Source organism: Mauremys mutica, chromosome 9 (assembly GCF_020497125.1).
Source record: "Mauremys mutica isolate MM-2020 ecotype Southern chromosome 9, ASM2049712v1, whole genome shotgun sequence".
Taxonomy (NCBI): domain Eukaryota; kingdom Metazoa; phylum Chordata; order Testudines; family Geoemydidae; genus Mauremys; species Mauremys mutica.
In genome coordinates, this window is record NC_059080.1 from 104,239,407 (window position 1) to 104,265,585 (window position 26,179).

At 41.3% G+C, this 26,179-nt stretch overlaps 1 protein-coding gene across 1 annotated transcript in view; it reads right to left on the reverse strand.

Moving 5' to 3' along the window:
- ACAP2 (ArfGAP with coiled-coil, ankyrin repeat and PH domains 2) overlaps positions 1–26,179 on the reverse strand; it is a 122,189-nt gene that overhangs the window by 67,223 nt on the left and 28,787 nt on the right. The window contains exons 2-8 of the mRNA XM_045030060.1: positions 25,363–25,420; positions 22,631–22,750; positions 20,695–20,748; positions 11,009–11,067; positions 5,782–5,965; positions 3,490–3,534; positions 1,882–1,977 (exon numbers count right to left, since the gene is read on the reverse strand). Of these exons, the coding sequence (XP_044885995.1) occupies positions 1,882–1,977; positions 3,490–3,534; positions 5,782–5,965; positions 11,009–11,067; positions 20,695–20,748; positions 22,631–22,750; positions 25,363–25,420 (616 nt within the window). The remainder of the gene's footprint in view (positions 1–1,881; positions 1,978–3,489; positions 3,535–5,781; positions 5,966–11,008; positions 11,068–20,694; positions 20,749–22,630; positions 22,751–25,362; positions 25,421–26,179) is intronic.

Sequence of the window (26,179 nt, forward strand, 5' to 3'; positions counted from 1 at the left end):
TGAAGCTGCAGAATCAAAAATCAAAGAGTAAGAAAATGGAGGTTAAAAGGCACACAGATACCTAAAAAAGGTCTCACACTTATCTGAACCTTTAACCTACTAAAGCAATACACAAGACAACCCTAATAAGAGATCAAGGAAAATATCTGTAGAAATATCTGTTCTTATACTTTTTCCCATATTACCACAGCTGCACATCTGCAAACCCCTAGTGTAGATGTCTGAAATGATATGAAGCCACACTGCTGCAAATCACTTTTTATACCAGTGCAATGCATCTACAGTAGTAATTTGCAACCACAAACATGCATGTACACATGGACACACTCCAAACCACAAACCACCTACTGTAGTTAAGTTTAAAGTATGTGTGCCCTATGCGCTTGGCAGCACTTTATGTATAGTCAATTTAAGTGTTTCCGCTGTGTAATTAGTAGGACTGTCAAGCAATTAAAAAATTAATTGCCATTAATTGCACAATTGCACTGTTAAATAATAGAATACCATTTATTTAAATATTTGTGGCTGTTGTCTACTTTTTCAAATACAACAGAATACAAAGTATACAGTGCTCACTTTATATTTATTACAAATATTTGCCCTGTAAAAAACAAAAGAAATAGTATTTTTCAATTCATCTTGTTTATCTTAGTGATTGGCTGAACAAGAAGTAGGACTAAGTGGACTTGAAGTCTCTAAAGTTTTAGACTGTTTTGTTTTTGAGTGCAGTTATGTAACAAAAAACTCTACATTTGTAAGTCACACTTTCACAATAAAGAGCTACACTACAGTACTTGTATGAGGTCAATTGAAAAATAGTATTTCTTTTGTTTATAATTTTTACAGTGCAAATATTTGTAATAAAAATATAAACTGAGCACTGTACACTTTGCAACAGAAATCAATATTTTGAAAATGTAGAAAACATCTAAAATATTTAATACATTTTAGTTGGTATTCTATTGTTTAACAGTGAGATTAATCACAATTAATTTTTTGAGTTAATCATGTGAGTTAACTGTGGTTAACTGACAGCCCTAGTAATTAGTTGTAGTCAATTCCCATGCTTGGGTGAGTCTCTCATACAAGTGGAGAGAGAAATACTTAAAAATAGGAAAATGTAATTGTAAAAAAAACAAACAAAAAGTCTTCAGGAGGAGCCAGTACCTGAAATCAGTTTTACCTCAATTATTCAAATAAGGGAGACAAGGTGGTCACGGCAATATCTTTTCTTGGACCAACTTCTGTTGGTGAAAGACAAGCTTCCAAGCTTATCCACAGCTTTTTTCAGGTCAGGAAAAGGTATTCAGAGTGTCATAGCTAAATACAAGGTAGAACTGATTGTTTAGCATAAAATGTTACACAATCTGTTCCACCTTATATTTAGTTGCGACACTAACAGCAGCAACACTGAAAACGTTATTAAAATTAAACAATTTTCAAGTTGACAGTATCCCTTTTAAGTTTCCAGCAGCAATACTAACTGACACATTGCATAACTTGTACATTTTACAGTATAGAGTGAACAGCACGAACATACTTAAAACAGGGACAGATTTTACTGTATATGTGGAAAATGGACAAATTAATTTTGCTGTGGGAAATCTGAAAAATGCAAGGAAATATAAAATTCATTTTTATGGCAGCCTTAATGTTGTATTAACTTTTATTTTGCATTTAATTAGTAACACTTAGTAGTAGTATTTAAAATGTATGATTTTTATGCTGACAATATGCCTTCATGGTGGCTATCCCCCATAGTTTCCACTTTTATTGAATAAATGTATAGTGGCTCTGGTACATACATAGTTCTCCCCAATAGTTTTCCCAAACACAAATTAGTATGTGCATTTTAATTCATGAGTTGTATTGTAACGTTACCTGTGCTCCGAGATCATGCATGTATGGCCTAAGCTCACTAAACAGATCATAGCCTTGATGAAAGAAGGTCAGATGAGCATACATAAAGGATAACATCTAGAATGAAGAAAGAATAAAAGTATACATTAGAAAGGAGTTTTAAATAGAGCGTTATCAGATCTTACATACATAACTCACATTGAATGAACTCTCGCAAAGAAGCTTGAAGTGCAGGGCTTAATTCACCACTGCCCTGCACTTCGTGGAGAAACACACGAGTACAAAGCGAGTGCAAAGCGGGTGCAAAATACTACCATTCTGACTTGGTAGTGTTCTACACCCACTCTGTGGTCACTTTGCACAGGTCTAAAGGACTATACAAAGGTCAAATAGGAAATGAATCATCCCACCAAGTTAAATCTATCATAAATGGGCTAACCTAATTGACAGGTGAGGTCATGTTTTAGTCAGATAGTTTTAAACAAAATTTTAAACAATGCAGCTCAAACACCTAAAAAACCAGCTGGAAAGTACAAAACCTGTTAGTTAAGGATTCATAACTTCTACAATTACAGCTGTAATAGCTCACAATCTGCTTCCCTGGGACTTCCAAGAAGACTCACCAAAAACAAGAGAAGAAACCATCAAGCAGTCTTCATACATTGTAAGAAAAAAGAAGGGAAGATATCCAGGATTCCAAAGGCACAGAGAAAAAGATTGGTTTGTAATAATGACCAGACCTCTCACAGTTTAAGTGAATTGTACAATCTCGTGAAAAAAGGGGAATGTGAAAGGGACAAAGTCAAGGACACTGTCTCCAGTTATGTATCTTCTGACACTCAAAAGACAGGTGAGATTTGAAGCAAAAATGTACATCAGCGTCAAATGGTCCCAATCTATTTTCTTCATGTAAAAAGGTGCCATTTTAAGGAAATGAGAGACTCAATCTTGAAAACAGATTGGGAGAAGTATTCATTATTTTTAAGTGAATGCTGCTTTGCTAAAAGGTGCCTTATCGAAAGCACTGGAGGCCAAACTACTCACGTTTTGCTACAAAACATGTACAGCATACACAATAGCAATAAAAACCTTAGTGATATTCCTCCACCCTGATGTGAAGGGATCACCATTAAGTGTGTATCTACACTGCAATCAGATTTGCAAGTGCAGTTCAGGTGGGCATACTTGGACAAACTTTAACCTAGTTAGCACAGCTAGAAATAGTCTCTGCTATGTGGTGGGTAGATCTTGGTGCAACTAGGACAACAAGTACATATCCAGGTTTCTGGGCAGATTAGTCCAGTTTGTGCTGAAGTCCAAGTTATCGTGTCTTCACTGCTATTTTTAGCTGCACTAGCTAAAATAAAGTTAGCATGGGTGTGCCTACATGAGCTGCAGTGCAGGCATACTGATAGAGTGTAGTTCACATGCCCACTCAGTCTTAGCCTCTCTTGCTACCACCAGCCAGCGTGCCAGTTGTGATGGTGGTTGTGAGACATGGACGCAAACAGACAAATTCATGTTATATAGGTCGCTGATCAGAGGGTAGCAAATTGCAGTCTGAAATATAAGAAAATAAACATTTGAGATTTAATCAGAGATTTTACACATAAAATGTAAAGATCTTACCGATTTTAAGATTTCTGATCTCCTCTTAGTTTGAAGAACATTAATCTAGGAAAAAACAAACATCTTGCTTCATTCACCAATCCTCACGCAAACTGCAATAATCCAGGTTATGTGCAACTGTTAATAAAGTAACCTTAAAATATGGGGAAACAGAATTCAAAAATGTGACTCTTCATAGCAATTTTTTTTCAATATTACAGAGACGACGACAACTAATTGTATTTACCATCACCGTTTACAGTTAGAGGAAAAACATGCAATGTTAGAATTCCCCAAAGTTGCTCACAAAAGTTTTAATATTAGTTGAAAAAGTATTTCAAAAACCTCATGGGTTATGTTCTTAAAATCTATTCATGTAGTGCCAAAACATGTCAGACACTTTAAAGTCAAGTAAGAAGACTGGGTCTCCACCTCTGAGAGGTGAGTCTAAAAGTGTTCGCAAGAATTCCATTAAGCTAATTACATTTTATCTTCACCTCAATCATGCTATAAAGTTAGCTGAAATCACTAACCACTTGTGTTCATTGGTTATCCAAGAAAGTATCATTCATGCCCCTTGTCTTATTTTATGTGCAATATCTGATTTTTCACATGCATCTCGTTCTCTCTTTTTGCTTTCTGGTCAATGGCTTTAATTACCTGCCACAACTAAGATTCTCTCAACAAAACCCTCACTTAACTGAGACATACACATTACTGTGGAATTCACTTCCTTGGCATGTCTGTTTAATGCTAACAAGTAAAATAATTTTACAGAAGCGGTAAACAAAACATAGTATTTTAAAGCTACACATTCAATGCTTTGGAAAGCCTTCTGCAACACACACACACACACTTTGAAAAGACTTTTCTGGATTAAAAAAAGTAAAAGAGAACTCAGAGAAATATTGAACTACAAATTAAACTCAAGTAAATATAACCACAAAGACACTCCAGTAGAGTCCTTTCATAGTGAAGTCATTTTTTCCCCAGAAGAAAAGCTTCATTGTAAGCAGAAAGGTCCATGTATAACTTGAATTGTTTACATGATGGATTACATGGAAAATTCGGGAGTTTCCTTCACGATAAATGCAGTTTTATTAAGTGGACTGTAGTGTACACGAGAATAGACAAACTCCAAAAGCACATGAATTCCAATACAGAATGTGCAAAAATGGCTGAATGCATGTGATCATTTCTCCTAAGCCTGTACCAAAATAATAAGAGCCTGCTGCTGACAGCTAAGTTACAGTAGAACCTCAGAGTTATGAACACTTCAGGAATGGATGGTGTTCATAACTCTGAAATGTTCGTAATTCTGAACAAAACATTATGGTTCTTTCAAAGTTTACAACTGGACATGGACTTAATACAGCTTTGAAACTTTACTATGAAGAAAAATGCTGCTTTTAACCATCTTAATTTAAAGGCAACAAGCACAGTTTCCTTGCCTTGCTTTTTTGGGGGGGTGGGGGAAGGGAGAGGGGCAGGTGTCTTTGCTGCCTGCCTGCATACTTTCGGTTCCAAATGAGATATGTGGTTGACTGGTCAGTTCATAACTCTGGTGTCTGTAACTCTACTGTAATCCTTTATCTCACATGGTAGGAACTAAATTCACCCCTATATTGACCACTATGAACCACTTATGTTCACTTAAGCATCTTCTGAAAACTCTCCTCTGACATAATGCCAACAAAAAAAAACCCTTGATAATGATTAGGCAGCTGGAATGCTGTGACTACTGCTCATACTGTTCTTTGTTATGTTACACTTCTCATTTATTGAATCAATCAGTTATTTTTTCCTCTTAGACTAAGTTCTTCGGGACAGGGAACATTTGTATTACATCTGTACACTGTCTAGCCCATAGGTGCAGCCTCAGTACTAATTATAAAGTGGTTCACAGATGTTGTGCAGGGACTCTGGGCAGGAATCAATTTAATCCTCGGTGCTGAGGGTTTCAGATTCAATCCCTGCTGATGACCACAGAGTCTGTATCCATCCATGGATCAATACATACCTGCCATGGCATTACAGAGAAACAGGAACTGGGTTGTCATAGGGGTTTCTTTAACTCCCTACTTGGGGGCGGGGAAATGGGATGTGTGTGTGTGTCTGTATTGTTGCACACATACTTGCTGACAGGTATTTTGACATACATTACCAAAATAATTTAAACTGGTGTGATTATGCAGTGTTATTTTGACAAAATTTGTAGAATTTTAAAATATTGTGTGCAGAATTTTTTTTGGTGCAGAATGCCCCAGGAGTAACACAATGTTTTTAGAAAACTACGCTGATTGTTACACTTACCTGAAGAACGTAATCCAGAGCTATGTGCCGAAAGCATTTTCGTGTTGCAGTGAGAATGTTGGTGGCCTCCTCTACTTCATGTTGTTTATTTCTTTGAACTTGAGCATTTTTTGCTAGTGCATTTTCTTTTTCTTCACTGACTTTTTCAAACTGCTTCTTTGATTCTTTAAATTTTCTAATATCTCTAAACAAAAGGGGAGATGAATTGCAATATCCTTGTAAGGCTCGTTTTGTTGATCATGAAATATTTAAAAATACACCAAATTTTAAACCTTTTCAATTTATAGGTATCATATTTGATCTTTTTATTATTTCCCTTTTCCACCTTAAATATCTCGATCAGGTGCAAGTTATAGCACAAGTATGATGGAAGTGTGACTTTCCTGGCTGCTCTGTTCTTCTGAGCAAGCGAGGGAGTGAAATGTAAAAGAATACATCTTGCAGACACTGGTGTGTTCATCTAGTCAAACCCAGGGCAGATAAAAATCATGATTAAAAAAAAAAATCTGATTTAAAACATAGTTTAGTTGCTTTGTATTTTCTTTAGTTTCCTAATTGTTAGCAGAATTTCAGATTTTACATAGTTTTTTTCTGCTAAAATTCACATTAAATGTTCATCTATCCTGAAAAAGACAATCCAGGATCTCATTCAACATCTTTACTGTGATACCACCACAAACTCAAACACAAAATTGGTAAGGAAACAGTCCATGCTATGTTTGAAACCAGCACTACCTTCTGATGTATTAAACTTCAAAATGTCAAGAAAGCTGAAATGCTTCAACCAGGTCACACACTACCATTACATTTTGCAGTCTGAAGTTAATGGGACTTGTGCTCCTAAGTGGCTTAGGTGCTTTTGACATCCCAACCTTAGATGCCTAAATATGAATCTTTGCTGGTAGTTCTGAAGTACTGTTTTAAAGTGAAAGTTTTATGACACTAAGGCCCCAATCCTTCAAAAACGTATGCACATACTTAATGTTATGCACTATGAGCACAGTCCCACTGAAGTCACTGAGACTACTCCCGGTGCAGAGTTAAGGAGCTGCTTAACTGTTTGCAGAATAAGGGCCTACAAGAGAAAATTTTAATACAAAAGCTCCTGATATGGCAAATACTAAGGCTCATGCTTAACTTTACACACATTGTCAAGTATCAGAGGGGTAGCCGTGTTAGTCTGGATCTGTAAAAGCAGCAAAGACTCCTGTGGCACCTTATAGACTAACAGACGTATTGGACCATAAGCTTTCGTGGGTGAATACCCACTTCGTCGGATGCATGATATGCATATTGATAGTTCCACTGAAGTCAATGGGACTACTCAGGTGAGTAAAGTTACATATCTGTTTAAGTGTTTGTATGATCATGGCCTTTATTTTCAATCTTTTGTTTTTTGCCCATTATAGTTTCGTAAAATTCAAAGATACCATCCCAGTAGTGACATTAAAAAAAATTAGCTATAATTGAAATTATAAATGCTCCCAGTTCCACGCGCAGGGCCAGGTAGGCAGGCAGAGCTTCAGAGTCTCAATGCGTGGATGAGACGATTGTGTAGAGAGGAGGGGTTCACGTTCATTAGGAACTGGGGAAACTTCTGGGATGGGAGGAGCCTATACAGGAGAGATGGGCTCCACCTAAACCAAAGTGGAACCAGATTGCTGGCACTAAACATTAAAAAGGTTGTAGAGCAGTTTTTAAACTAGGAGATGGGGGAAAGCCGACTGCTGCAGAGGAGCGTGTGGATCGGACACAGACTTTTCTTAGGGGAGAGTCTGATGATAGAGAATCTCCAGGTTATAGTCAGGAGCAGAGGACTGAAGAGTATAATGCAAGGGCTAGATCAGATGATAAACAGTCACATAAAAAAGAATCTGGCACATCAGAAAAAGGCAGGCTAATAAACAGGGACAAGTTTTTAAAGTGCTTGTACACAAATGCCAGAAGTCTAAATAATAAGATGGGTGAACTAGAGTGCCTTGTGATAAAGGAGGATATTGATATAATAGGCATCACGGAAATCTGGTGGACTGAGAGCAATCAATGGGACACAATCATTCCGGGGTACAAAATATATCGGAAGGACAGAACAGGTCGTGCAGGGGGAGGAGTGGCACTATATGTGAAAGAATGTGTAGATTCAAATGAAGTAAAATCTTAAGCGAATCCACATGTTCCATAGAATCTCTATGGATAGAAATATCATGCTCTAGTAAAAATATAACATTAGGGATCTATTATCGACCACCTGACCAGGACGGTAATAGTGATGATGAAATGCTAAGAGAAATTAGAGAGGCTATCAAAATTAAGAATCCAATAATAGTGGGGGATTTCAATTATCCCCATTTTGACTGGGAACATTTCACTTCAGGACGAAATGCAGAGATAAAATTTCTCGATACTTTAAATGACTGCTTCATGGAGCAGCTGGTATGGGAACCCACAAGGGGAGAGGCAACTCTATATTTAATCCTGAGTGGAGTGCAGGAGCTGGTCCAAGAGGTAACTATAGCAGGACCGCTTGGAAATAGTGACCATAATACAATAGCATTCAACATCCCTGTGGTGGGAAGAACACCTCAACTGCCCAAGACTGTGGCATTTAATTTCAAAAGGGGGAACTATACAAAAATGAGGGGGTTAGTTAGACAAAAGTTAAAAGGTACAGTGACTAAAGTGAAATCCCTGCAAGTTGCATGGGCCCTTTTTAAAGACACCATAATAGAGGCCCAACTTCAATGTATACCCCAAATTAAGAAACACAGTAAAAGAACTAAAAAAGAGCCACTGTGGCTTACCAACCATGTAAAAGAAGCAGTGAGGGATAAAAAGACTTCCTTTAAAAAGTGGAAGTCAAATCCTAGTGAGGCAAATAGAAAGGAGCACAAACACTGCCAACTTAAGTGCAAGAGTGTAATAAGAAAAGCCAAAGAGGAGTTTGAAGAACGGCTAGCCAAAAACTCCAAAGGTAATAACAAAATGTTTTTTTTAAGTACATCAGAAGCAGGAAGCCTGCTAAACAACCAGTGGGGCCCCTTGACGATCAAAATACAAAAGGAGCGCTTAAAGACGATAAAGTCATTGTGGAGAAACTAAATGGATTCTTTGCTTCAGTCTTCACGGCTGAGGATGTTAGGGAGATTCCCAAACCTGAGCTGGCTTTTGTAGGTGACAAATCTGAGGAACTGTCACAGATTGAAGTGTCACTAGAGGAGGTTTTGGAATTAATTGATAAACTCAACATTAACAAGTCACCGGGACCAGATGGCATTCACCCAAGAGTTCTGAAAGAACTCAAATGTGAACTTGCGGAACTATTAACTAAGGTTTGTAACCTGTCCTTTAAATCGGCTTCGGTACCCATTGACTGGAAGTTAGCTAATGTAATGCCAATATTTAAAAAGGGCTCTAGAGGTGATCCCGGCAATTACAGACCGGTAAGTCTAACGTCGGTACCGGGCAAATTAGTAAAAACAATAGTTAAGAATAAAATTGTCAGACACATAGAAAAACAAACTGTTGAGCAATAGTCTACATGGTTTCTGTAAAGGGAAATCGTGTCTTACTAATCTATTAGAGTTCTTTGAAGGGGTCAACAAACATGTGGACAAGGGGGATCCGGTGGACATAGTGTACTTAGATTTCCAGAAAGCCTTTGACAAGGTCCCTCACCAAAGGCTCTTACGTAAATTAAGCTGTCATGGGATAAAAGGGAAGGTCCTTTCATGGATTGAGAACTGGTTAAAGGACAGGGAACAAAAGGTAGGAATTAATGGTAAATTCTCAGAATTGAGAGAGGTAACTAGTGGTGTTCCCCAAGGGTCAGTCCTAGGACCAATCCTATTCAATTTATTCATAAATGATCTGGAGAAAGGGGTAAACAGTGAGGTGGCAAAGTTTGCAGATGATACTAAACTGCTCGAGATAGTTAAGACCAAAGCAGATTGTGAAGAACTTCAAAAAGATCTCACAAAACTGAGTGATTGGGCAACAAAATGGCAAATGAAATTTAATGTGGATAAATGTAAAGTAATGCACATTGGAAAAAATAACTCCAACTATACATACAACATGATAGGGGCTAATTTAGCTACAACGAGTCAGGAAAAAGATCTTGGAGTCATTGTGGATAGTTCTCTGAAGATGTCCACGCAGTGTGCAGAAGCGGTCAAAAAAGCAAACCGGATGTTAGGAATCATTAAAAAGGGGATAGAGAATAAGACTGAGAATATATTATTGCCCTTATATAAATCCATGGTACGCCCACATCTCGAATACTGTGTACAGATGTGGTCTCCTCACCTCAAAAAAGATATTCTAGCACTAGAAAAGGTTCAGAAAAGGGCAACTAAAATGATTAGGGGGTTAGAGAGGGTCCCATACGAGGAAAGATTAAAGAGGCTAGGACTCTTCAGCTTGGAAAAGAGAAGACTAAGGGGGGATATGATAGAGCTATATAAAATCATGAGTGATGTTGAGAAAGTGGATAAGGAAAAGTTATTTACTTATTCCCATAATACAAGAACTAGGGGTCACCAAATGAAATTAATAGGCAGCAGGTTTAAAACAAATAAAAGGAAGTTCTTCTTCACACAGCGCACAGTCAACCTGTGGAACTCCTTACCTGAGGAGGTTGTGAAGGCTAGGACTATAACATTGTTTAAAAGGGGACTGGATAAATTCATGGTGGCTAAGTCCATAAATGGCTATTAGCTAGGATGGGTAAGAATGGTGTCCCTAGCCTCTGTTCGTCAGAGGATGGAGATGGATGGCAGGAGAGAGAGAGATCATTGCCTGTTAGGTTCACTCCCTCTGGGGCACCTGGCATTGGCCACTGTCGGTAGACAGATACTGGGCTAGATGGACCTTTGGTCTGACCCGGTACGGCCGTTCTTATGTTATGTTATAAATAGTATTTTAAAGTTGCAATAGTACAAATTTTCAGATTAGTTTGACAAACACTCAATGAATGATTTAAAGTAATGATTTAAAAAAAAACAAAACACCCAATGACTGAAAATGTCTCCACCCCAGTCCAACCCCTATTGGGCTGTTGGGTTATTTTTGGCAAGGTTAAGAGGTGCTATGCAAGCTGGGGCTTGATAATTTCCAAATATCTTCAACCTCTCTCAGAAGCTGATTTCACTTCCTAGTTGGTCTTGGTGGAGATATTTTTCCTTGTAGTTTATTAAGGTGAATTTATTTGAAATTAAAATTAACTTACTCTTTAACGAACGTCTGAAGCTGTGATTTAATTGATCTTTGGGTTTGGTCAAATAGGGTCTGAAAGAGAAAAAGCAAAAACTTAGTTCAATAAAGGATTTGGAAGTATTGGAGTCCTTTTATTTTAGGCCAAAAAACATCTAAACCCTTTAATTCTGCCTAAGCCCTGGCTCTCCTTATGCCATCTCTGAAGTCTCCATGTCTAACAGTAGATTTTGCATTTAAACTGCATTTCTCATTATTCTAATTGTTTTAAAAAAATCTTTCACCTGAAAAGTCTTAGCAGCATAGCACTCTGCAACAAGATCAAAGAAAAGCTAAAGCTACTCCAGTAACAAACACTGGCAGCTGCTCTTGTGCTTGTTCCCAACCATGTGCATAAAGCTGGGGAAAAAAGTTACCCACTTTCTGCAGTTACTGTAGTTCTTTGAGATGTGTCCCCATATGGGTGCTCCATTTCAGATGCACATATGCCCCATGTGCCTTTGATCGGAGATTTTCACTATCAATCTCCGTTCGGCCCATGCATGCGCCTTATACATCCTCATGCCCTGCACCAAGGCTATATAGGACTTAACAGGTGAACCTCCCTCAGTTCCTTCTCTACCACAAAGTCCACCAAGGAAACCTGGAAGCAGGGAGGAAAAGAGGGTAGGTAGTGGAGCACCCACAGGGAAACACATTCAATGGAGTATTCTACCTAACATTCATGTGCCTGCATGGTAAACACCTCATTCAAAGAGGTTAACTAAAAATAGTGAATTAGACAAATGGTTACTTAGCATAACTGTGATTCTTCAACATATCTTGTCCCTATATATTTCATTCTTGGTTCACATGCACCCCATGCACTCAAGACAGTGTTTTCGGGGCATCTCACAAACATCTCAGTTCCTTTGTCAGTACACAATTCAGATAGTAATCTCTGCAACAACGGGGAAAGAGGGCAGGTCACAGAATACGTATGGACAACACATCTTGAAGAACCACAGTTTCCCTAACGTAACCATTTCTTCTTCGAGTGCTTGTCCAAGTGTACTCCTCTCTTGGTGATTCAGAAGTAGTAATCTGTATGATAGGAGGTGGGTGCTTTTTGAACAATAGCTGAAGGACAGCTGTGCCAAAATTGGCATCAGAACTTGATGTCTCTACCAAGGAGTAGTAGTGTAAATATATGTTCTATACCCCATATTGTCAATTTACTACAGATCTAAGATTGGTACATTTCTCAAACAAGCTGCAGAAGCTGATGGGCCCCCAATGGAATAGACTGTAATCATTATCAGTGGGTCTAAACCAGCCAATTCATAACATAGTTCGATTCAACTGGAAATCCAATTAGATAATCTCATGGTCAATATTGCCTGACCCTTTACCTGGCTCAAAAAAGTGGGCCCATCAATCCCTCCAGCCCTACATTACAGTCCCAAGGTATGGGAGGCTCCCTAATGGGGGAAAACACATGTATAAGGTCTTCAAGCAATCTAGCTACCGTTGGGAGTATGAATACTGTGTGACCCTGAATGGGCAGAAGGTTAGCTGATATTGCTGCCAGGTAGACACTTAAGGAGCTCAGACAGTCCTGAGCTTCCCTAGTGCTCTCCTGCCAACAAAGCTACCAGCGCTTGTTGAGGGAGAAATCTGTCGGCGGGAGAGCTCTCTCTTGCCAACAAACAGCAGCTAACGGCATGCTTTTTCAGCGGCACAGCTGTGTTGCTAAAAGGTGTGGAGTGTAGACACAGCCTTAGAGAACAACCTGCAAATGGCACATTTCTCAGGAATGTGCCCAAATCAGGGGTACAGAAAGCACAACTTCAACCCATCATTAAGCAGCATCAGCCTATCAACAAGGTAGATAGTTAATAGTCTCTCTTTCTCTCTCCTCTTTTTAAAACAAACAAAAAAAGAACTTCTCAGGGTTTTTTTGACGGGTGAGGGATGGGGAGGGGGTGTTGAGAGAGAGAGAGAGAGAGACAGACAGACAGACAGACAGGCAGACAGGCAGACACTTCCCCAACTCCGGTAGAGCAGAAGTCTTCCGGGTTTAAAAACTAACCACCACCTAATACTAATACGAATCTAAAAACTAGTTAAAAGAAAAAACGTAGTCGCACACTGAGCGAGAGGCCTGTGCACAAACTCCCAGGGTTCCAACTTATCTACACTTACAGCGCTGCAGCTATGCCGCTGCAACACTTAGTGAATATGCTACCTATGCCAATGGGAGAGCGTCTCTCGTCAGCCTAGACACTCCACCTACTTGAGAGGTGGTAGCTGTGTCTATGGGAGAAGCCCTCCCATCAACCAGGAGTTTGGCTGGTATAACTACGTTGCTCAGGGATGTGAATTTTCCATACTCCTGAGTGACAGTTATACTGACATAAGTTTGTAGTGTAGACCAGGGCTGAGAGATGGTTGGGGTTGTTGCACGCTTTATGCCTTCAGCCAGAGAGCACAGCTATACCCAGGGTGCAGAGGCACCTCCAACAGCCATTGCTGTCCAGGAGAATCCAAATTTGAGCCTATGGGGCACATGCACACCGAGAATGGAATCCATATGGACAAACACTCAGTGTGGCAGTTACACTGCTAGCAATAGAGATGAAAACAATTTCAAGTCAGCAAAAAACACTCTACAATTCCAAAAGCATTTTACATAAAAACCTAGGAAGTAGAAAACACATTCTTGATCTTTCATCATGAAATTCTTGGGGTTCTTAACATATTCTGTTAATTATTCCAAAACCATATATATGTTACTTCATTCCCCTAGAGTAATGAGACATGCGAGCTTGAACTAAAATAAGAAAAAAAATCATTTAAGATGTCATCTGTAATGAAATGTAGGTGCTGTATTTATAAAAAATAATACTTAGGAACATTTTTCTAAAATATACACACAGCTCTCCAGCAGTGTATGTTGCTTTCATAAGAATTTTGCTCCTTATTCCTCCTACACTGCGTAACTTATCTGCTCATTTCAGATCTTCTATATTTAATTCATGTACCTTGCTGACTTGAATGGAACCCACCAATACTGACCCATAAAGATTTACTGCTGACCTCAGGGTCTTTAAGCCCACTGACAGCTTTGTGAAGGAAAGGATAAGGGGTTTCCTGATTACCCCTACTACTCACCCAAGTGCCAATAAGATAAAAGAGGAAAATTAGTGGCAAACAACAACCTGAAGATCCTTATCAATTGGAATCCAACTTCGAGAAACTCCTGTACATCAACACTAAATAGTCCTATAAGCCACCAAATGTAATTCTAAACATAGACAATGATACTTGAGAAACAGATGCATACAATTCTATCCTTAGATATCTGGTTTCATTTCAAGGATCCTTTCCAACTACAGGGTCATATTTTCCAACTTCAACACCAACAATTGGTTACATACAGTTTGAGAGTAAATCAGGTATTGGGAACCTAGCAGAAAGTGTGAGTAAGCTGGCCAAATACATGTTCAAATACTTTATTTGTGCATGCATACAGCAGATATTGGCACACATGTATTAGGTGAAGACTCGAGGTGCTGCTGACAGGCCGAACAGAAGGCCCGTGAATTGGTAGTGTGCATTGTTCACAACAAACCTGAGGTACTTTCTGTGGGGCTGAGTAATTGCGATTTGAAAATACGTGTCCTTCAAGTGGAGGGCAGCATACCAGTCTGATGGATCCAGCAAGGGGATGATGGAGGCCAAAGAGACCATGTGGAACTTGAGTTTCTTTATGAATTTGTTGAGTTCTCGCAGGTCTAAAATGGGCCTCAGGCCGCCTTTGGTATAATACCAGGAATGGAAGCCCTCGCCCCTGAGGAACCTCTTCCACTGCCCCTAGCGAAAGGAGTGACTGCATCTCCTGTATAAGGAGTTGCTTGTGAGAGAGGTCCCTGAAGAGGGACGGGGACAGGGGGTAGAAGGGCGCGAGGGCACAGAATTGGATGGAGTATCCCCTTTCTACTGTGCGGAGCACCCAATGGTCCAAAGTAATGCGGGACCACGCACAGTAGAAAGGGGAGAGTCAGGAGAAAAAAAATAAGGCGGGGTGGATCCAGATCTCGCTCTGGCGCGCCATCCTCAACCGCACCTTCAAAAGGCCGGTTTGGCCCCTGAAGGCAGTTTGGATTGTCTCAAGCCCTGGCCAGAGGGTTGACACAGCTTTCTCCTGCCGCTCCGATTTCTTCTTCTGGAGTTCTGATGACCAAAGTGTTGATGGGGCTGCGGACAGAAATGTCTCCACTGTGTTGAAGGCTTATAGAGGCCCAGGGACCGGAGGGTGGCTCTGGAGTCTTTAAGGCGGTTAAGCCTTTTGTCGGTTTTTATGTAGAAGAGAGTCTCACCCTCAAAAGGCAGGTACTGAATGGTTTGCTGGACCTCGCAGAGGAGGCCAGAAGTGTGGAGCCATGAGTCCCTTCTGATAGCCACTCCTGTGGACATAACCCTGGTGGCCACATCTGCTCCGTCAAGTGTTGCCTGAAGGGATGCCAGTGAGATGAGTCTCCCTTCCTCCACCAATGCCGAAAACTTGGCACGGGAGTCCAAGGGGAGCAGTTCCGTGAATCTGGCCATTGCCAAGGAGGTGTTGTAGGAGCACCTGCTGACGATGGCCTGCTGATTGGATATGTGGAGCTGCAAACCCCCAGTGGAGTAGATCTTTATTCCATAAAGGGCAAGCCTTTTCACCTCCCGATTCTTTGGGGGAGGGTCCTTGGAAGCCCTGACAGTCACATTGGTTGGCAGCATCAGCCACAAGACAGTCAGGTGTGGGATGAGTGTAAAAATGCTCATAACCCTTGGACGGCACAAAGTAGTGTCTTTTGTTGTGCTTTGCCATAGGGGGCAGAGAGGCTGGGGTCTGCCAGAGTTTTTGTGGTGTCAGAGATGGTCTTTATCGGGTGGGGCAATACGAGCAGGTCCAGAGGGGAGCGAGGATTTTCACCATTGGATCTGCATCCTCCACTACCTCCTCTACCTGAATGCCCAGGCCCTGAGCAACCCACCACAGCAATTCCTGCAGAATCCTGTTGTCCTCCAAGGCCAGGACAGCCACTGTGCCCCGCCAATGCCTCATCTGGCGAGGAGGGAAAAGAGACCGCCCCATGAGGAGTGGCTGCTCCCTTCCTTCCACCCCAAGGGGTCCCTTGGCACCTGGGTTTCTTGGGCTGGTGCTGGCCCAGATGGTGTCATGACCCTCAGTGTAAGGGTCACAGGCACCACCGGTGCTGAAAGTGCCATCGGTGCCAATGCCATTCTCAATGTTAAAATCGCTACCGGAACCTCTGGGCCCTGTGCTGGCTGCGCCGGATGTGCCGAAATGGTAGCACGGGGTGGTAATGGACCTATACCCGACCCTTCCGGTGCCAGCGGTGCTGGTGGGGAAACAAATGAGGCTGAAGCCACCGACGCTGCCCTGGAATGAGACCCTTGGCTGCAACCTTGCCTTTGATGAAAAGCCCAGGGAGTCCAAAAGGGCCACTGCACCAGGGGCTGCCATTGGGCTGGCCACTATGCTGCGTAAGGGTGCCAATCCCAAGCTGACGTGGACCATCTGCTCCTACTCCTCCGGGAGCGATAGGAGCCCGAGCCCAACTTCGAGTTGGCTGAAAATGATGACCACAGGGGAGCGGTATTTCTAGGCACAGTGCTTTCATGCAGAGGGCTCGGGGATCAGCATGGCTGGGTGTGCTCCGGTGCTGGCGAATGGTGCGGCGGAATCTGAGATAGCCTGCTATGATGGCCTGCCTTTCGCCTTGAAGGAGCCCAAGGAGTGACCGGTGCTGGCGACTTATCCCGTCTGGGCAGAGAGAATGGTGTCGTGAGGTGAAGCAGTTCTTGGGACGTCACCTCAAACGCCTCCGGTGTTGAAGGGAGGTGCAGCTCACGGCTTGGCCTTGACGAGTGAGCAGGGTCCAGATTCAATCGCCCCTCTTCACGGGCAGGAGTCAACACGACCATCACTGGTGGAGCAACACTAGTGTGGCCCGACTCGGATCTAACAGTGGCAGGTTTCTTAGGTCTAGAAGGGGGAGAGCGACCCCTCTCCAACCTCTTCTTCTTTTGTGGCACTCGTGATTGTGAATGGTACCTGCATGTGAGCTGCGAGTGGAGCCGGGATGGTGCCATGACTCCTTATCCTTACCCAGCACCAGGGCCTGTGCTGATGGTGCCAAAGCACTCCATACTGAGGAGGAGGTACTCAGCGCAGCGTCCGTCGACCCAGGGTTGGGCTGGGGGCGGAGTGCTGCCTCCATCAACAGGAACTTCAAGCGCTGCTCTCTCTCTTCTAAAGTCCTGGACCAAAAGGTCTTACAAATGGCACAACAATCCTTCTGATGGCCCTCTCCTTAGCACCTTAGACACAAGGTGTGAGGATCGCTTCTGGGCATACACTTGCTGCAGGCTTTGAAACCCGGAGACCCTAGCATGCCCTGGTGCCGGCAGAGCATAGGAGGCGATTTCCACCCCCAACCCCACCCCAATGGAAACTTATGTAACACTAATGAACTACTAACTATTAACAAACAACGGAGATCTAATGGAGAATATAAGAACACTGCTAAATGCACCTGTCAAGACAAGCACAGGGAAGTTCCAGCTAACCATCACTGGCAGCAAGGAGGACCTGAGGTGGCGGCAGGTTGGCAGGGCTCTATATTGAGCGCCATGAAGGCACAACTCCAGGGGGTGCCCAGGCCAACCCAACAGATGCTGCTAGGGAAAAATCTGCTAGCTACCATGCTCATGCGTGTGCACACACCTGACTGGAATGGACATGAACACCACATCTCGAAGAAGAACCAGGCTTTACTGATTAACAGACATGTAGAAAACTGGTGTGCAATTCCACCTAAATAATATAAAAAAATGCTTTGCAAGAAAAAGGTCATGAGAAGTCTACATATTTTCCTGAAAGAACTGAAAAACTGCCTTCAGGTAAATCTGATTAGATTTACAGCCTTCAGTGATGAGACTCCAGATGACTTTTGAGCACACAGCAATTCTCAATGGTAGTCTGAGAACAGTGCTATTTGCCTGAAGCTGTAAGAGTTGCTCTCACACTGCCAGGTCTGGGATGATGCTTTATTCCATTTGCTTAGCCTCAGAGAAAGTCTCCAAGGACACCAAAAGAGTGATCAGGACCAAAGATTTAACTGAGTTCCCCCCACCCTTTCAGGGGGAGAACAGGAGCATCCCTCATCACTTTCAGCTTGCAAAAAGTCCATCTTCCTGAAAGTCTTGCTGTTTGCATATTGCTGCTTTCCCTTCCAGCTGCAGTAGATATATGGACTCTGCACGACGGAGGTAGTGTCTAGACTCCCTATGGATATGTCTACACAGTAAAAGGTGTGCACAGGCTAACCTACCCAAGCTAGCTCAAATCCGGCTACTCTGGGTAACAGCAATGGTGAAGACAGCACATGCTTCATAGTGGGCTAGTGAACTGAGTATTACTCCTGGGGGAATTCTGCACCACTGCCCATGTGCAGAATTCATGTCCCCTGCAGATTTCTTTGCTTCCCTGCAGAAAAAAGGACTGACAAGGAAGCAAAGGGAAGCCACAAGAGCAGTCATACGACCCTCCTTAGCAGTGTGTTTCAGGTGCCCCTCCATATTTCTTTGACAAAATTTGCAGAATTTTAAAATACTCTGTTCATAATTTTTAATTTTTTGGCGTACAATGCCCTCAGGAGTAGCGTATGTACTAAGGGTCTGCACCAGGCTTGTACTGAAGCTTGGATTGCACTGTCCTCACCGCTATCTTACCTGCATTAACAGGATGCAAGGCATACCCTATGTAGACATACTCTGTGTACAGGGACAGGAACGTAGTAACCAACAGAAACATGAATCCTGGTCATCGAATGTTGCAAGGAAGGTACCATACTGGAAAGATTAGCAAGCAGGCAGCCCAGCAGCAGCAAGGAGAATGGGGAGAAAAATACCCAGCCAGCAAGCATGACAGCCTGCTGAGTCCCTAAACACTGCAACTTCACAGATGTTTAGATTCCAAGGCCAGAACGGATGACTGATCATCTAGTCCTGGGGGTCTCAGGACAAATAATTTGGTGACCACAGAGTGCAGCCACCAACTCTTGCTCTCACACTTTTCCCTAAAATACTTAATCAGCTTTAAGAAAAAGCAAATAAATATGCACATACACATGTCCAAATTGTAATGTATTTATTACTGGCTAGTAAGTCTGCTGGGAAAAGTGATATTAAACATACAGGTATCACTTTTCACAGCAGACTTACTCAGCCCTGGCAAGTTTGGGGACAAATTAAGCTCTGGAAGGGGGAAAATTGGGAGAGGCAGCTGGGGCCATGGATACAGTAGGGGGCTGGGCCCAAAGCCTTCTAGCCAGAGGACAGAGCCCAAAGCCATGCATCAGGAGCCTGGGGCCTGCCGCCACGCAGCCGGATCCCAGGGTTGGAGCCTGAAGCCCTGCAGCCAGATCCAGAGCCTGCTGCCCCGCCACCCCAGGGCTGAACCCCAAAGCCTGAGTCTCATGGCCCCTGGGAAGGTGGGGAACCCATAGCTGCCTGCTCCTCCACCATTGTGCCCCAAGTGTCTCCAGAGGGGTGCAGGGCTCAACCCCTGATGGTGGCACCAGCAACCAACACCAAGGAGCCACTGCTTCCCCCACTCCAATCACAGCCCAAGAGGCTGTGCCCACATTTGAGAAACACTGTAATCTAGTCTGATCTCCTGTCAAACACAGGCCATAGAACTTCCCCAAAATAATTCTTAGAGTAGATCTTTTTTCTAAAAGATCCAATCTTGATTTTGAAATAGTTAGTGATGGAGAATCCTCCACAACCCTTGGCAAGTTGTTCCAATGGTTAGTTACTCTCATAGTTAAAATTTATGCCTTATTTCCAGTCTGAATTTGTCTAGCTTCAACTTCCAGCAACTAGATCCTAGTATACCTGTCTCTGCTAGACTGACGTACCCATTATTAATATTAGTTCCCCATATTGGCACCTATAGACTTCAGGTCACCCCTTAACTTTCTCCTTGTTAAACTAAATAGATTGAGCTCCTTGAATATATCACTATAAAGCATATTTCCTAATCCTTCAATCAATCTTGTGACTCTTCTCTGAACCCTCTCCAATTTATTAACATCCTTCATGAATTGTGAACACAAGAACTGGACGCAATATTCCAGCACCAGTTGTAACCATGCCAAATATAGAAAAAAAATAACCTCTCTACTTATACTTGAGCTTCCAGATGGACTCCACAATGGTACAAACTACTGCTGTGTTCAAACTTGGCATTTTCTCTGTTTTCTGTTCTTGACTGACCTGTCATAGTTCCAAAGAAGGAAGCTGCACAAAGAACAGAGACACTTCATCTGCTGTATCATCTCTGTTGTGCCAGAAAAATTGGGCAAACAATGGAGAGGGGAAGCAAGACAGACTGGCAAAGAACTCTGGCTGCAAATTGGTTCTGCTGCCCATAAGCCTGCTAAGAAAGGAGGAGTAACCCACAGTTTCCAGATCTGCATCAAAGGGTGCAGAGTTGAGTTCCAGCAATATCTGCACAATCAAGGAATACAAATTTCAAATGCATTCAGAATTAAGGACCATAAATATTATAATATACCATTAGCTAGCATAATCTGTTTGTTTAGGTGACGTGGTCACAATCATCCTCCAATTACCCACACTTACTGTGTGATAATTGATCATTTCCTGTAGGCTGTCAGAAAACTTTGTCAAGCTGGTCTGTAAGGAAAGAACACAAGTAGGTAAAGCTAAATCCCATCAGATATGGAACACAAAAAAGTAAACCTTCAAAAGGCTACAGATTTTCTGTTATACTGAGAACATAAGAGTGTCTAGCAGAGGCTCTCAAACTGGGGGTCGGGACCCCTCAGGGGGTCATCGACCCCTCAGGGGGTCACAAGGTTATTACATGAGGGGTCGCGAGCTGTCAGCTTCCACCTCAAACCCCACTTTGCCGCCAGCATTTATAATGGTGTTAAATATAAAAAAAAGTGTTTTTAATTTATAACTGGGATGTCGCACCCAGAGGCTTGCTATGTGAAAGGGGTCACCAGTAAAAACATTTGAGAACCACTGGTGTATAGGAAGATGTTTCTATAGACTTATTTTAAAATACTTTAGTTTAATGATGAAGAATTTTAAAATGCATATTATCCCTGAGAGAATACATTTCTTCTTATAATAATCTACTACTAAAACTACAAACAAAAAAGGTTACTGTTGTCATAAGCAACAAAAAAAAAAAAAAATGATTCCCCAGCTGCTGCAAATCAGCATAGCTCAACAGAGCAACATCTTTTACAATGTCTCCATGAAAAAAAAAAGTGTTATAAAGCAGTGGTCCTTGGCCTTTCCATGCAACCGTATCCAGAAGTTGTAAACAGAAAGCTACCTGGAATTCAGACATTCTCAAATTTCATTATTAATTACAAATGGTCCAGATTTTCCATGGGAAACTTTGCTATTGTATGTGCAATTTTCAGTAAAATCATTTTCAAACAAAAAATGAGAATTTTTCAGTGAAATGTAAACTTTATATTGAAAGCGTAACACACACACAAATAAATCTTCACATGTTTTCAATGAAAAAATACATAGTCCAGGTCTACACTATAAACTTACATCAGCATAACTGTGTTGCTCAGGCAATGAAAAAATCCATACTCCTGAGCTGAGTTTTACGGTCCTAACCCCCAGTATAGACAGCACTATGTCGAAGGGAGAGCTTCTCCCGTCAGCATAACTACTGCCTCTCGTGGAGGTGGATTAACTATGCCAACCAGAGAAGCTCTCCCGTCGGTGTAGTAGCATCTTCACTACGGTGCTACAGCACTACAGCAGCACAGCTGCAATGGTGCCGTTGCAGCACTGTATGTGTAGACAAGCCCTTAGTTGAAACAGCAAATCAAAAATTAAGGGGGCGGAGGAAGAAAAACAAAAATCTCACACAAAAAAGGAACGTTTTTATGCAAAATTCCATAGAACAAAAATTATACATTTTCTATGACAAGTTATGCCAGTTTACCAGACTAAAGAACTTAGCTGTACCAGACATTTGAATCTGAGGTTATGCCTCTGCTGAAATGGGCCCAATGCAGTGAAAAAGTAGACCAGGAAAGTATTTTATTTACAAAAAGTGCTTTACCTCAGATCCATGATCTAAACTGATGCTATCTATTTTGTGGTTTATTGTAGTCAAACCTAGACCAATGGTTCTCTAGCTTTTCCATACCAGTACCCAACCCCCTACATAGGAAAGGGCACAGTGATTGTGACCATCACACCTGTTCAGAACCCCGCAAGTTGAGAACCCTGTCCCAGAATATTTTTTGGTAGGGGTCTGGCACAACCCAACCTCCAGTGCAGGTCAGAACCCAAAACTGAATGGGAAATTGTGCCATGGCCTGGAATGAAGCCCCTTCATCAAGACAGGTGTGCCAGTGACAGTTAAGTAAGTTTGTATAGAAGTAGCAAGAATGAGTAACACTGTAAATTAAAGATTTCTCCAACACTTGCTCCCACTTAAATGAGTACAGTATATATGTTTCCACTTTTTCTAGTTATACTATTCCTTTTAAATATTTAACCCTCAAACACTTACCTCAACTATTACGTCCTTATTGGAATACTGTGCAAGGTCTCGAATTCCATTCATGAACTGCTTGTTGGCAACACAAAAAGCTTTACCAGTATCAATCATTGCAATGCAAAGCTTTACTAGCTAAAGAGGAAAAAAAAGATCATGGTAAACAAATTTTTTAATTACTTTGTTCTACAGAATTTCGAAGTTAATTTCCTGTGAAAGACAACTCTTAGATAACCTTTATAGGTACATAGCAAGTGATCAGACACAGGTGCAGTAATTGTTATTTTGACCCATTAGATAAGCAAAGTTGTTGTAGCAGATTTAGTCCAGGCATAGGAGGGAGCCTGAACTAAAATTAATACTTTAGAAACCAATGATTTGACTTAAGTATTTCAGAAATTGCTGCTTAATTTTGCCCTAAGCTGTACGAAAACACAACCACAAGCTGTTATAGATGGATCTCACCAGCATTCCAAGAGACTGTTCAGACTGCTTGTGACATTAAGAGGTTTATTCTTCTCACCATGGGTGAGCACAAATTCCCTTACAGTTAACCAAGATCTAACACACATGCTTCAAAAAAAATAAAAATAAATAAAAATTAAAAAAAGAAGAAGGCAACTTCAAGTCATCACCATCAGTATGCTTCAGCGGTAGCACTTTCACTTCCTCACCAGAGGAGTTTGGATTAAGTCATTCTATTTTATTGCTGGGTTACCACCAATATTGTCCTATCAATGAAGTACTGTACTGCCATGCTGTTTCTGGTTCTTTAGATTAAAAAAAAAAAAAAAAAAAAGAGTGGGCTTAACTTCTCAGAGACAGTGATAACTCCAGTGTCTTAATTCATGTATCCTCTCTAAAGGACGCATTCTGATTTTCAAGGTGGAACCTAAGCTAGTGCTTTGTGAAAAAATGGCTGCTCCGTTTGCTTACAGAGTCAGTAACATATCAGTATCTTACTCATTACTGTGTAATGCACCTTGACTGTTTCTTAACTGCAGAAAAGAACCCAGGGGTTACAGTGGATCAGAAGCTGGATATGAGTCGACAGCGTGCCCTTGTTGCCAAGCAGGCGAACAGCATTTTGGGCTGTATAAGTAGGAGCATTGCCAGCAGATTGAGGGACGTGATCATTCCCCTCTATTCGACATTGGTGAGGCCTCATCTGGAGTAGTGTGTCCAGTTTTGGACCCCACACTACAAGAAGGATATGGAAAAATTGGAAAGAGTCCAGTGGAGCACATGATTTATGAGGAGAGGCTGAGGGAACTGGGATTGTTTAGTTTGCAGAAGAGAAGAATGAGGCAGGATTTGATAGCTGCTTTCAACTACCCTGAAAGGGAGTTCCAAAGAGGATGGATCTAGACTGTTCTCAGTGGTACCAGATGACAGAGCAAGGAGTAATGGTCTCAAGTTGCAGTGGGGGAGGTTTAGGTTGGATATTAGGAAAAACTTTTTCACTAGGAGGGTGGTGAAGCACTGGAATGGGTTACCTAGGGAGGTGGTGGAATCTCCTTCCTTAGAGGTTTTTAAGGTCAGGCTTGACAAAGCCCTGGCTGAGATGATTTAGTTGGGGATTGGTCCTGCTTTGAGCAGGGGGTTGGACTAGATGACCTCCTGAGGTCCCTTCCAATCCTGATATTCTATGATTAACTATGAAAAGGACTCAGTGCAACCAAAAGTCTACTGTATTTTTCTCCTGCCCCATTAGCTCAAAAGTTCTACAACTCATGCCTAGCTGTTGCTATCACCCTGATTTTTGCTCTCTTTTTTACTTGACTGCAGCTGGAACTACTACAGTTCCAATAAAGATTAAAACAAGAGAAAGTATACTTTTGCAGTATCTTTATTACAGCCAGTTGTTTTTAATCTACAACTATGTGTGACTCTCAGACTTGTAACAAACCAGAAGGAAGCAATATGAAACTGATTTAAAGAGGAGCATATTACCCAGCATGCATGCAAGAGGAAAGAATTTCTCCTATTATACTTTTATAAACACTATCCTATTACTGTATGAAAGAACTGGACGATCAAGAGAAGCAGTGAATGGAGACATCCTGGGCAGGTGGAAAGGGGAAGTACTGGGAGCTTTGTATTATTTTATTTTTTTTAAAGTTACAGATTAAAAGAAAAACGTCACTGTTTGCAAGGTTCACATTAAAATAGAACGAAAACTCAGTAAACGTAGAATCAGTTAAAGGTGATGTGATGGCCAAGAGGAGTCAATTTATTTTTAAAATATATGTAATTGCAAAATGCTTAGTGAAGATAAGCACTGGAATTCAAATGGGTAACTTGCACTTCAAGACAACAGCAGAGATACAATACTGCTAAGTGACCTTGTGGAAAGTTCCTCTTGTTTTCAACAACCCACCTTTTGTCTTCTAAATAGACGAAGCAACAATCTCTGATACTTTTAACCTTAGTTCTGTTGCTTCTGCAATCATTTATTATATGTAAAAATTTACAATTTTGCTTATCTACAGCTGAGACTACTATCCCATATCTGGTTTAGTACTTAACCCCTTGACTGCTGCCTAACAAAAAGTAGGTCATAGAAAATGAACAACTGTGCTGCTGAATGTATCAGGCGCATCCTAACATCATTAACTGTAACAGAACATCAGCACTGCAACAGTTGCCACAGAGAATCAGAAGCAGAATATAGATTTATTTGATCCTTTTCATACGAATTTTCTTTTAAGTTTTCAAAGTGTACACAATCAACTTAAGCATCTTACCTTTTCAAGTTTCAATTCTAATTCTGCCACATCTCCTTCCACTTCCTCTAAAGCAGCCCTGCAAAATTAAAAATAATATATTGGAAAGTAAGACTTTACACAGAAAATACACTTCATCTTTTATTTTAAAAATTCTCTTGATTTAGCACAAGGTCTCAGTTGCTCATATTAAGAACTTTCACGAGTCCACAGTTTCATGGAGACTTTAATGCTTAAGAACACAGTTTAGACTAGCACAGGTTATAATGGAGCACAAAGGAGGTGACATGCTTAATCCCTTGCCAGTTGACTACACACCACATTACCAGAAAAATAGGGAAAAGTTGGCTGGTTTGAGGAAGAAGGGCTGGCGGAATTGATTTATGAGAAATATTACATATGTGTAAGCTTGGCTAAGCAATGACTAAGTGAACACATGACAACTGCCTACAAACATTTGAAGCTGATAGCACCAAATGATGAGAGGAATCATGTGACACATTGAAGCTTAAATTCTTTGCTGGGCAGGGACTGTATACTGTGCACCTCAGGCAGTGCCAATCACCCTGTAACATTGTTCAATAAATGATTCATGGATGAGCTTTTAAAAGGTGAAATTTAGACTAAAAAAATCAGAAAAAAAATCACGTATAACAACTTATCTGTCTTTGTAGTAAAATACCAGATGATACATTTTTAGGTCTTTTGTGTCAAATCTAGTCAGATTCTGTTTTTCTTACATATTTATGTGAGGTAGTACAAGCTGCTTGGAGAAGGCATTTCTAAAACCTAATTTATGACTAGAGTGGCTTGTGTGGTGGTCCCACCTCCCCTCTGA